Source organism: Leptosomus discolor, chromosome 3 (genome assembly GCF_034619465.1).
Source record: "Leptosomus discolor isolate bLepDis1 chromosome 3, bLepDis1.hap2, whole genome shotgun sequence".
Lineage (NCBI taxonomy): Eukaryota > Metazoa > Chordata > Aves > Leptosomiformes > Leptosomidae > Leptosomus > Leptosomus discolor.
This window is the reverse complement of record NC_141393.1, coordinates 67310499-67323534: the sequence shown is the minus strand read 5'-3', so window position 1 is coordinate 67323534 and position 13036 is coordinate 67310499. Positions and strand designations below refer to the sequence as shown.

Genomic DNA, 13036 nt, shown 5'->3' with positions numbered 1-13036 from the left:
AAGAAAGCAAGTTTATAAATAAAGGCCAGGGAATGACGGTATCTAGCTTTCAACTCCCACTTCTTCCACTGTGCTGCTGTGTGGTCCCATGAAAGGTAGTTTCACGTTATTAGCTGTATTAGAAAACATTAAAATACCTCATATTCAAAATGGATAGATAATCAGTTGCATCCCCCTTCTATTCAGTCCTGATCATAGAACGGCAGCTTAGTAGTCAAACTATTAATTTTTGTAACAAGGCTATGTAATTACTGACACTAAAATATACAAATATCTGTACCACCTCAGAAAAGGCAGCATGTAGTAGGGTCTTTTATATACTCCTTAAAGGGAGAGAAACACAATCCCTAAATATTCTCGATCCCCAAAAATAGCCAGATTGACTTAAAATGGAGCTTAGCAATAGTGTCTCAAAACTCTAGGTTAATAATGGAATGACAGCTTGAGCTATGAACCTCCTTTAGTTTTGTCATTACTTTATATGTAACAATGGGTTAAAGTATTTTCTTTTTAAAGCAGAAGAAATAATGAAAATTTTAAAAATGCATCTAAAATTGTTTGCCAGCTGGTTTGGGTTTTTTTCTCTTCTAAATGCTTAGTTAAGGTCACTCATTTAGTGCTTTTAAAACAGATTTTTATTTTAAATTGAACATTTTAAAATGCAAAATGAAGTTAAATGTCAATTCTGATATTCTACAGCACAACTCAGGTGCAGTTGTTGCACTGGGGACAGCTCTATCTAAGTGACACGTTTTTTACCTAGATGAGTCGCTATTTCTGAGCATGACTTTAAATAAATAACTTAAAATGGAACAAAAAGAGACAGCAAAACAGAGCAGGCTCACAAAATGTTCAATAACATAATGTCATATTGATAGATAAGACTGACAAGTCCAAATACAACTCTGAATTTAATCAACAAAGTTGTTCTTCAATGCAAACAGAAATAGCAAAAGGGGAAGAGACAAATTAAGCAGTTGAAACAGGTAGCTAAAAGGAATGTTGCAGAAAGATCTTAAGCTGATGCCGACGTTAAAATTTATCTAAGTAGCCAGGCTCAAAACCATGCAGTTTGCTGTAATCACACGAAAACTTTCAAACGGATCAACAGGTCTGTGTTCCAGGCAGTCAAAGTATTAAGCCTTATAACATGTACCACGATACTGTGGAGTACCTGCCTGCAAGCCCAAAACTTTTTTCAAGCTCCTGTCATAGGAAAGACAAAGAATTTCAAAGTATTTCATTTCTAGATGAGTGATGATGGGTGATAGATTCTGTCCCGGAGTTACTGAGGCAATATTCTAAGGCCACTGCAAATTTAAGTGATTTGGAGGTTGAATCACACCCTCAACAGCCTGGAGACAAGTTTAAAAAAAAAAAAAAAAGGTCCTAGGAAGGCAACAGGATAAAAAAACTCAACCACATAAAGGCCATGGCAAGTCCCAAATTCATATGAATTTAAAGAAAATTGTTCTATCAAGTCATATTTACTGAGAATGATGAAAAGACGTTGACTATAATGGCACTCACTTTGATGGGATTTTAAAAATTTCTCCATAAAACTTAATTACCATCATAAATTTAGCTACTTTTTCATAGGATATGCTCCTGCCCAGGAGGTCCACTCCCCAGCTTGTGCTACTGTTCCACCATGCACGCAAGAGAAGCAAATGTGCCTCCCTGGTTAGCTGTAAAACTACAGGATTTCCAACAGGCATTTTTTCTCTCTGGATTAAGAGTTAAGGAATACTTGTAAGGATCGATTTCACTCTTCCAGCCAAAGTCAAAAACTAAAAAACCAACCCCATACAAAAACCCTTGGTTGACACAAATTCTTCATCCATAATTCAAACATTTTCATGGGGACCAGAGAACTTCCCTTGGAATGACTAGTTAGCAGCTCTCATTCAGCAATGGTTTTAACTGTTTTTCTTCCCCTAATATTTTTCTTTCACAAAAGAGTTGCGTAAGTTGTAAACATTTTGTCGATGACAGACAGGACAGGGATGTGGAGAAAGCACAGTCAGGAAGGAAGCCGAAGGTTATTTAAAATTCATTTGTATCTATGACAAATCAATGAAAAGGCTGGAAGCTTGTTTTTAAAAACACAAGACAGTTCACTTCAAAGGCTTCTTGACTTTTTGAGGATTTTTTTTGCAGAAGAATATGTTCCACTGTTAGCAACTGTAACTGTTTTTTCTCCTTCCAGTTGCTGAAATTACAGGCATGCTGTTTGTTCAGAGATAAAGAACAATTCAATGCAGACAAAAATTATTTTTTGACTGCTCCATTACTCCTTCTGGAGGCTGCTGGACAGACAGCTTCACAATATGATTTCGGTCCTCCATTAAGGAACGTTTTCTTTCTTATTCTGTCTACAGCCATACGCCTTCAGATTTTACTTTCCTTCCACAATGAGGTCCGACTAGATTTTTATTTTAATATGAATTTAATCTACGCTCCTCCCACAAATTCTCAGAAGTGCCTGTTACTTTAGACTGGTTGACTCATGAATCTTAGAAGCAGTTTTCTGCTAGTCTAAACTGTTGCCTCAGTACGTTTATGCACGGCCCCACTGTTTCTCAAGGCGTCTGGATGGATCTTCTCACTCAAAATCAATTTTCTTAACATTTCTGTTTTATTTTTAGCTGTGGTAGCAGAGGCTCCTTTAGCTTTATGTGATTACCCTCCACAAATGCTAACAAGTTTCCCTTTCTCCCCCAGACTCTAGTGTTTCACTCTCTCACTTTCTCCGTGTATCCTTGCACCTTCTTTCCCAGAGTAATACCTTCAGACATGCTGAGATAACACTGCCAGATGTGAGATGAATGCAAATGTTTTAAGAGTTGAGTCTTCTTTCATTGTAAGTATTAAATCTATATTAACTATGACTAAAAAACTTCTTCAGCATATTTTATCATCAAGCTTAACATAATAAAAAGCACAGGAGGTTCAGACAGGATGTAACTATGCTACTATCACAATGATCACCACTATGAAATGATGTTCTGTACTTGACAAATGATCTCTTAAATTTCTGTGTGCAGCTCTACATCAAGATCAGAATGAAATAATAAACTGAAGTGACAAACAATGATCACACCCAGACCAGAAGCTCATTCCAAAAATTAACTCACTAACAGTCCAAAAGTGATAAAGGGACTGTGTTCATCTACTGCATGACCAAAGAAGCGGACAAAGGGCAGAAAAACTAGCAACCTTTCTGCTTTTTCTATCTGCTTACTCAAAATAATCAAGATATTGTGAAAGAAATGGAGCTCAGATATTTACATGGAAATGCGAAATCACTTCACCATTACTACCTTTCGCATTCACTTGGATACCCGGCAGTATTAACCTACTTCTTTTTGATAACTGAGCACTGATATGCAGAAGGGGCAATAAGCTTAAGTAAAAAAATATTGAGTTATGAGTGGTGGACAATATTTGTTTAAAAATGATTGTTATCAGGGCATGTGCAACAAGCCTGAAAATTTGCAAGTAAAATACTTCATAATAAAAATTAACAGAATGAACTAGAGTCAACAGTGTTCCAGCCCTTTGCATTTAAAATTCTCAATGATTTTATTTATTTATATATTTTTATGTTTGTGACCCATTTAAATCAGTGAGGAAATTAGTGGCAGGTTCAAAACCAGGTTTAATTCCACGGTTGCCCTGACTTCCCAGTGTCAAAAAGAATACTAGTTTTTTACCAAAATAAACATTCCAGACTATCAGTCTGTTCTGTCTGTTTTTTTAAAGGAAGTGCAGATATATCTACAATACAGAAACGTACCATTTTGTATCTGGAGTAACGAGTTCCGTAGTTGGAACAGTAGGGTAAAAAACAAAAGGAAAGAGCTTCATTCAACTGTGCTGTTTGGCAGTTCTCACGATTTGTTTAATATCAGGCCATCAAAGCAACAAGCAATACCCTCACTGGCTTTGGGCACTGGGAATCAGACAATTTGGAGAGCTTTCCCTCTAAAAGCCTGCTAGGCTTTTACTACTAGGTATCTTCAAGAATTTAGAATTCCTAACTTTGAATAAATTATTTAACAAATGAAATGAAGAACAGATGTGTGTATCAGATATTCTTAATTAGATCCCTTAGCAAAGAATGAGGCAATCCACAACCCTCATTTTAAAACCAAACCAGCATTTCACTGAACATCTTCTCTTCAATATAACCACGGCTTCTACATAATTCAGTTACATGCATTTTGAAATGAAACAGTTAAATGACTCCAACAAAACGAAATAAAAAAAGAAGAAACATTCATGGAGTGGAGGAAGGGCTTTCTGACTCAAGGGTTTTTTACCTCACAAAGTAGTAAGTCAATGATGTGGAAGACCATGCAGAGTGGAAACTTGGCAGTAAAAAGAGTGAGGAACCACTGGGATGCATACATATGAGCTTCCAAACTGAGGTCTGAGAAATGGCTATACAAGTCTGGTAATTGCTCCTAGAGTAAAGGAAAAAATACATGCTTCAGTATTACTCATTAATCTGAGTTCGTCATCTACATTGCCAGTAAGTACCAGGTTGCTAAACACTGAAAAACACAACAAAGTGAAATCCTGGCTTCTTTTGAGCAATGGAAATATGTTTCTTCATAAATTTCAGTGCCCATGGTTACAGTCTTTAGTAAGATATCCACTGAGGATTCTATCATGGTATCAAATAATACACTGAGATTATACTGAGAAATCACAAAATCTTCAACAGTTGAAAGGCAGAGCGGTTGTGAAACATGCATAGTGTATATTTTCAAGTTATTCCTTTGCTGTGCCTTGTTATAAGTGCTTCTGCTATAAAAAACAATGGATACCAGAACAAGGAGATCACCATGCAAGAGCTTGAAAGCAGCAAAGCACACAACTTAAACAGACAATTTCTCTAACTAGAAGCATATATAAGCAACACAAAATAAGCACTGATAATCCTACTGTACACTGATGATATATTCAGTTAATAAAGTAAAAATCTTTGTTAAAATATGTAAATACTGAGAAGACCATATGCCAAAGTATCAAATTAATTAGTATGCAATTCTACTCCATCTAGTAGGAAATATGCACAATTTGACATCTGAAAAAAAAATATCATTAAATTAACGGTGGTCTGTTTTGTTTTGTTTTAATGTATCTCACAGACATATATATGGTCATCTATGATAATTGACTTTAGCAGCTAGCTTTCACCATGCTAACAGAAGCGCAGGTCAAAGCTTAATGAACTGTTAGTAACTCCTTATTAGTTGGACAACAACATGTAAAACTTACAGCTATTTATTTATGTTAAATTGCTCTGACTACAAAATAATTCCATCTAAAAAAAGAGCAACTTATTGAAAACACAGTAAAATCTACAAAATGGCCTACACTTGATTTGTATTTCATAAGCATCAGAATGTCCTGGTTTGCCTGACCTTTTAACCATCAACACAACTCATGGAAAGTGGGACACTGATGGTGGCAGTCCAAAAGATACTCTGGCCTTAACATAACAGAGAAATTCTCTCTAAGCCACATCACGAAATAGGGAAGAGAGAAAGTAAGCAAACAGAGAGAGATAAAAAACAGATATCTACTCTGCTTGGATACAAAGATTAGCAGCAAGATTGGTATATGAAAGACAAAAGAAATTAGAAATAAATCTGACTCATGATGTTTGGATCCAGATATTAAACTTTCCTGATTTGGTTTTACCCCACCTCTAAAAGGAGAGGGGGTTTATTGTCGAGTGGTTTTTGGAAGCAAAGCATTAACCTCTTCTTCATGCCAGTATTTCCATTTATGAAAGTAGAAGAATTTGTTACCCTGGCCCCACCTGCATTAACTTCTCCAGCTGGAAAAATTTGCAATGGAGATCTTCAAAGTTATTTCTGTAGAGGTCCCTCAAGCCATAGTCATACATTATTTTCACAAACACACAGAATGCCTGCTCCTCCGGCATCTGTTTGGAAAAATACACAAACATAATTTTAAAAACTGAGCTGAGGCTGGAAATGCCTTACACAAGTACACACACTTATGCATGAGGATTTCAGAGCCAGGGATATATTAAAATTTTCAGCAAAGCACTCTGAATGTAGAATTAAGCAACTAGCATCTCAAGGGCACTGTTCTCCTTGATGAGCACCTTGATTTGGCTCTGTAAGACGTTCTTTGAAATAAATGTGGGATTATATCATAGGTTCATGTAAGTATACATCCCTACAGCAGCACAACTGTCATCAGCATTCTTTCTGCCAAATAGATATAAGAACAACCAGTACACAAGTCTTAGCTACAGAACAACATTTAAAAAAAAAAAAAAAAAAAAGAAAAGAAAGAAAGATAAATAAAAGAAAAAGACAACTCATGATAGTGATTTCTACTGAGACAGACTTGGTTAAAAGGGAAAAATTCAGGAGAGCTAAGGTATAATCAACCCTTAGTGAGAATAATGCTTATCTCCTTTCATCCAAAAATGATGGACATCAAACTCGCTGAAGTCAGGTTCCCCACAATGAATAAGGAAATTACAAACTTTGCCTTTGGAACCTACTTGTGAGCTCAGGAGGGCTGATCCCATCTATCAACATTATGACTTTTTCAAAAGCCCTATCTCCATAATCTCTGTTTTATTTTGACCAAAATTTCTCACCCAACGGAGTTTTAGAAGGTGGTACAAAATGACAAGCAATGTGAGCCACTCTGAAGTTACATTTGTTGGCTTGAGCCCACTGAACATTGAATTTGTGGGAAGCCCTGTGTCATGAAACCTCCACCGACAAGACATCCGCCGCTCTTCCCCCATGCCTTCAGGTAACACAACAGTAAGACAGGCACAAGCAGAGTCACTGCAGACTCCAAATAAGGTTTTCAATCACATTAAAAACAACCTTTCTTTTGCAGGCACCAGATTGTAACAAATGAAAACAATTATTGAGTATCAAGACTGACAACTCTTGACCTTTTAGTATATTTACTCATTCAGCCTCTTGCCAACCCCTTATCAAATATCAGCAACACACAAAAGCTCAGTATTTTCTTCAAAGAGAATTTTAGTCTCTTGATATTTACCTCCAGTGTTTCATCTTTTATGTTCAGTCTATGATTATGGTCTGTCTCCAGGGCCATGGGCAGACACTTTCATTTTCAGACATCGTAAGTGAAAGTAACCAGTTAGCATAAAGAACTCCCAGATCAGCTGCTAGCTACCTGTCCAGGCCAGATTTGCTTAGAACAAGCTCTTAGTAATCTCAAAGGCCTTTAACACAATTTTATCTGGATGGAATGATCCTCACTGACAGCAGGTAAAGCTACAGACAAAGTAAAGGGAAGAAATAGTTTTATCCTGACCAAAAGGCTTGAAACTCTCTATAGTAAGATGAATGTAAATTTCAGGGTTTTTTGGTAAAGTAACATTTACTTCTAATAAAACAACAGATGCTCATGCACAAGCACACCTACCTTGCATGCTCAATCAGACACACGTGCATTGACAATCATCCCTTCCCTCAGACAGGGAGAGGGAACAGCAACAGAGGTAAGTATTAGGCTAAAGTCATTTACAGGCAGAGGCCACTGAGTCCTCACTCTCAGTGGACAGAGGTTCTCCAATATTACCAACCCCAAGAACTCAAAATCATAAATCAAGTTTTCATTTCTTATTTTATTTATTTTAAGTAAAACACATATTTTTGGCATTTCCATTCTGATTTTTAGCATTTAGATATTTGCCCCTTATTAACTTTTTTTTGGAATCACAAAAACCAGAAATTTACCATTTTTTAAAATGAAATTTTAGTTTTTCACATAGCAATGACTCTGAAAGGTAGACAACAAGAAAAAAAGTCAAATACTGTAAGATTTACAGTAAAATGGTTAGAGTTGGCAACACTGTCCCCTGTGATTAGAAGTTACCTGCTCATCTTTGATGGGAATTTCATCAAAGCAGCAAAATCACAAAAATCCAGGATGGAGGTTCAGGCTACCCAACCACCCCTGAAAGATATCTACACTGAAGAGAAAGGATATCCTGTCCCAGAAAAAAAGGGAAAGGAAGGGGTCTAGAAATCCATGCAAAGATAGAAGAGTTAAAGAGGGTCTTGCAAACATTCACAGCATACTGATTGGTTGGAGGATTTGAGAAAAACAAGAGTTTGAGGACATCCTGGGAAGCTCCCAACTTACATGAGCTCATTGAGACTGCTTCCCTTCCCCCCTTTCTCTGATTATTTCAGTTTAATATCCTATTATGAAAGCAAATGTTATAAAGGGCATATTAAAATGAGTGTAATTGCTGTTTAGTATTCCCTGTGTACAGGGCAATTTCTTCTAACTCCAGAAACACTAGAAACAGAGGCAATTCGCTATTGTAATGACAGTATACAACTCAGTGAGAGGAGTTGAAGTATTAGTCAAATGTTAAGAATGTGACACCCACTCATTTCTAAACAACTCTGGTATTGAAAATGGATTATGCTTCCAGTGGAATTAAAAAAAAAAACTTATTTGGGTAAAAAGTTAATTGCAAAAAACTGTTAGATAAGGTAATTTGCAGTATATGTGGGATTGAAATAATGTGACTAAATCAGGTTTATCCTTAAAGAATCTAAAGCTTCTCTGTAATACTGTCACTGTGTATCATGCTCCTTAAGTGTTCAAGGAGTAACAGATCTTCCTAGGAATTACAACTTAAATAATTTGAATTGGAGTTCTAGATACCTCAGGAAGTGGACATGTAACATACATACCACCAACAGCTGACTCAGAACAACAATATGAAATGTATTTCAATCATGACTAATTATTAATTAAAGCCTGACAGAAATAGCAGGCAAGAGCCTGAGTAAGAATTGTTGTTGAGGTTTGGGGTGGTTTATTCACATATTCTCTACAATATTGACACTACTTGAACCTGCTGCTTTTCCACTGATACATCAAAGTCAAAGCATCTTGCAAATACAAAAATTGTGTATTTATCTAACTCCATACATACATGCACATGTATATATAGGAAGCAACAGATTAAAGTTTGTACAGTTTTTGGTTACAGGCTAAAACATCAAGGTTAAAATTCAGCTTTCATTCAAAAGATATTATAAAATGTCCCCAGGAGAAAAAGTCTAACTGAAAATTAATGAGACTGCTTGCTCTGGTTAGCTACTCTGAGAATAGTTCTGGAAGTTAAATTAGAATCATAGAAATTCCCCATAAACACAAGGTGAGTTCCCCTACATGTTAACTAAATTAAAAGAAAATATTAATATAAAACAAATCAGTCTCAGGTTTTGACACAGAAATACTTGACAACGTAACAGATTTCTCCTAGATAAAGGAAATTTACATTCATAAAGATAGAAGCCGTTAGTCACTATTTACCAAAAAGCAACAAGAGGAAAATGAATACAGACAAATAAACAACAGTAAATATCTGTCAAATAGCATGCTACAGTGCTACTGATTTTAAAAGCTGCTTTGGCTTCAAATATCAAAGCTTTCATTTTGCAATTAACTTACATGAAGTAGAAGCACAGCTGCAAGGAACGACTGTCCCTGGCAATAGCCAATGTCTTCATCATAGACAGAGTATGCCTAGAAAAAACAGAAGTCAACATATATTTAAAATGCATGCAGGCATTATTGAATTGTGTTATAATCAATGAGCTATTCAGAATATGTAATACTATGCAGGCTAAAATAAAAACGGGAGTGACACTGTAACCATTCTTGTGTAGGCTTTCAGGGCACTTAAGGAAACATCTACAGGTCACCCTCAGTCTTCCACCGATGCTGTATTTGTAAATTTTTATTTCTCAAACAGCATGAAAAGAGTTGGATGCAATTTCTCTTCACCTAAACCAAAGATAATTCTGCTGAGGTCAGTAATGATATAACAAATAACAATATATGATCGATATAACAAATATGATCTAAAAATCAGGCTGGTTTGTGCTGTGGGGAGAGTGATTGTTTGGTTTTGGAAAAACAAGTTTTGACATTATGAAAGTATAGGACCTGAGGTTAGTGGTTAGAAAAATACTGAGAACTACTCTAGCCTGAAAAGTTCATCAGAAACAGATTTTCCATGTCCTTGTTATGCTGAAGAATGAGCAAGACTCATTTTCCTATGGTATGACTGACATATTATTTTTTTCTCACTCTTAAAAAAACAAAACTAAAATAACCAACCTTTCCTTCCCCCTTACTTTTCCAAGACAAGAAGACAGATACTGTTTTTAAAGAGATGTCAGAGGATGTTAAGAATTTGAGGAAACTTAAGAAAGTATAAGCAGCAGCAGGATTGACTTCGGAGAGAGAGACATCCTGAGAGAATAAGCAAGGTATTAAGGTTACAGCCAGGAAAAACAAAAGCACAAAGTCAGAGCTACAGGGAGGAACAAGCCACATGAATTAGAACATCCGCTTTGCCCCCACACTGCCTCCAAGACTGTTTATGGATAAGAACATTTTGAACTGGAACACTACGCTTATCTCCTTTTTTTAACTCTTAAATGAAATCAAGATGGCAAATTGACTGAATGGAAGCACAGAGACTGTGAATAAACAATGTCAGGTAAGCTGGGGAACCAAACCCACCTGGGTCTATCATGTATTATTTCAAAGCTTACTAAGATGCCTCTTCAAAAGGCAGGAAGAATTGCGACCCAAAAAGAGATGTGACACCTTTCCAGCCAACAGTATTAACATAATTGCAAATAGTTTCTGCCAGAATGTTGAAATGGAGGCCAAAACATATTTAAAGTCTTTAAATCACCTTTCCTTTTTCATTCTGATGGGCAAAAACTAAGAAATATTTATAAGGAATTGTGTAATGATTCCAGAAGAGAAGATTTCTGTAAAGAATATAACCTGAGTATTCCTTTAAAGGCCACTGTTCATAAACAACTCATTCATACACCACCTAATATATTTGTAGCTTTGTGAAAAACTGAACTGTGACTTCCAGTCCTTTGCCATTTGTCTATCGTGCTTACCATTCCTTTGAAGTCTGTTAGATGGGATTATTTAGAATCTGAGTGAAAATAATGCCAATCCATTGATCAGTTTCAGTGGTCAAGCAAATACAAAAAGACTAGTCACACAAATCATTGAAAAAATTTTAATGAACCAATACAACCTTCTCTCTAGCTTAACCAGCTCTAGCCACAAAAGTAAAATACAAAAAATAACTCTAAAGTGTACAATAGCAAATACAAAATTTTGAACTGGAAAAAACAGGAAGCTCCCTTGGAAAAAGTTAATTTAAAATTACTCTCTAGCTACAAAGCAGTGAATTAACAGAAATCACTTTCAACGATTAAATTAACATTGCATATGACAAATTAGAACCATCCACTGGCTAATCATCATCATCATGAGTCTTTATCTATTTGTTCCCAAAATCTATCAGTTTATGGATGCCTAATATTTTATTTCTGTAGCATTTCTAAAAGACGTATTATTTCTGCTTTTGAAAGGCTAGCTCCACTTAGAAACAGATATGCAGAATTACAAATAATAAAATTGATTTATGATTTCTTCATACTATGTAACAACACTTTTACTGAAAAAAAAAAAATCCAGGCTGAAAAATTAATAGCAAATTATCAGTATGTGGGGTTCTCTGTTGTGAGAAACATTATTAGCACAATAGCTAACAATTAGCTGAAAACAGCAATAAATTAATCCAAACAAGTTTTGAAATAACTATCGAGAAACCAACACATTGGAACAAAAAAACTGCCTCCAAAACTGACAGGTTAAAAAGTAAAGAAAATTATCAGAAATAAAAAGATACTCCTTTTGAGATAGTGAAAGAAGTTGAAATTACAGCAAAAAATGGAAAACTGGGAGGGTGCAAAAAATCCTCACTCTGCATGAAATATAAAAATATGAAGGAAGACCAAGAAATGTTTTCATAATCAACTTCCTAAACACATTAAAACTAGTAATAAATCTGTTTTAAATTCATCCAGAGCAGGAAGGCTAAGCCTCTACTTGGAAAATATATGATCAAGGTAGAAAAGTAGTATTTAAAGTATAGCAGAAAATCCACATGAACTATCCTTGTGTCTGTTTTATTACAGAAGAATCACAGGGGTTGTCATCCTGCTGGAACCATTTCTAACAGGAGATGTGTTGAAGCATCTGTCTCTAACTGAGTATCAGAAGAGATGATAAATTACAAGGAGTAAAAATACTAAAAAATTATTAATAACAGACACTATTCACCCAAAAACCTTGAGGGGAAGTAAACTCGTAAACCATTAACTGACTGATTAAACCAGAAGAATAGATGACAAATTTGAAACATTTGTAAAAAGAGGTGATCCATAGAACTCCAAATCAATAAATACTGGATAATTTGGTTTAAAAAAAGAACTTTCAAATTAATTAGGGGACACAGATACACATAGGATACATAGGAGAAAAATGTCTGAGGGCTCCAGTAAAAGGATGGCATCATTAAGAAATCTCTGAAGCAACCAACAACTATGAAAAAAATATTAACTGCTTGATGTGCTTGCTTTTTGAAATTCATTTCCACTAGGTCCTTCCCCAAGATCTGATCTTCATAAACAGCTGTTATCAGGTACTTGGATACTAAGTTCAGTTCTGTATGAGAATGAGATCAAAGTGAGAACGATTCTGCTGTTAAGTCAAAGCATCATAATCCTGGCGAACTAAAGATGTATTTTTTAATGAAGTCTCTAAAAATCTACATGATTCCATTGTATTTGCCCAAAGCAAAGAGATATTTGAAGCTTTATGCATATTACATTTCCAGTTATACTGTTTTAGTTTTAAGTAATGTATGGGACTTAATATTGCTGAAATATGATGTAATTAACCAAAATATCCTCAAACATAAGGATGCTGCCTACAGATACCATCATAATATTATATTATTAACAAAAGATCTAAGATTAATTATTTAAGATTTATCCTTTTAACGGACCGAGGAGCATTAACTTTGTCTTTCCACATGAAATACGAAAACAAAGCAAATCCCAAATCCCCTATTGCCGTTGCAGTC

The 13036-nt window shown here is 35.4% G+C and overlaps 1 protein-coding gene across 1 annotated transcript in view; it reads right to left on the bottom strand.

The window, feature by feature from the left end:
* RABGAP1L (RAB GTPase activating protein 1 like) overlaps positions 1-13036 on the bottom strand; it is a 258884-nt gene that overhangs the window by 94639 nt on the left and 151209 nt on the right. Inside the window, exons 15-17 of the mRNA XM_086463421.1 lie at positions 9517-9591; positions 5837-5962; positions 4326-4469 (exon numbers count right to left, since the gene is read on the bottom strand). Coding sequence (XP_086319547.1) covers positions 4326-4469; positions 5837-5962; positions 9517-9591 — 345 coding nt within the window. The remainder of the gene's footprint in view (positions 1-4325; positions 4470-5836; positions 5963-9516; positions 9592-13036) is intronic.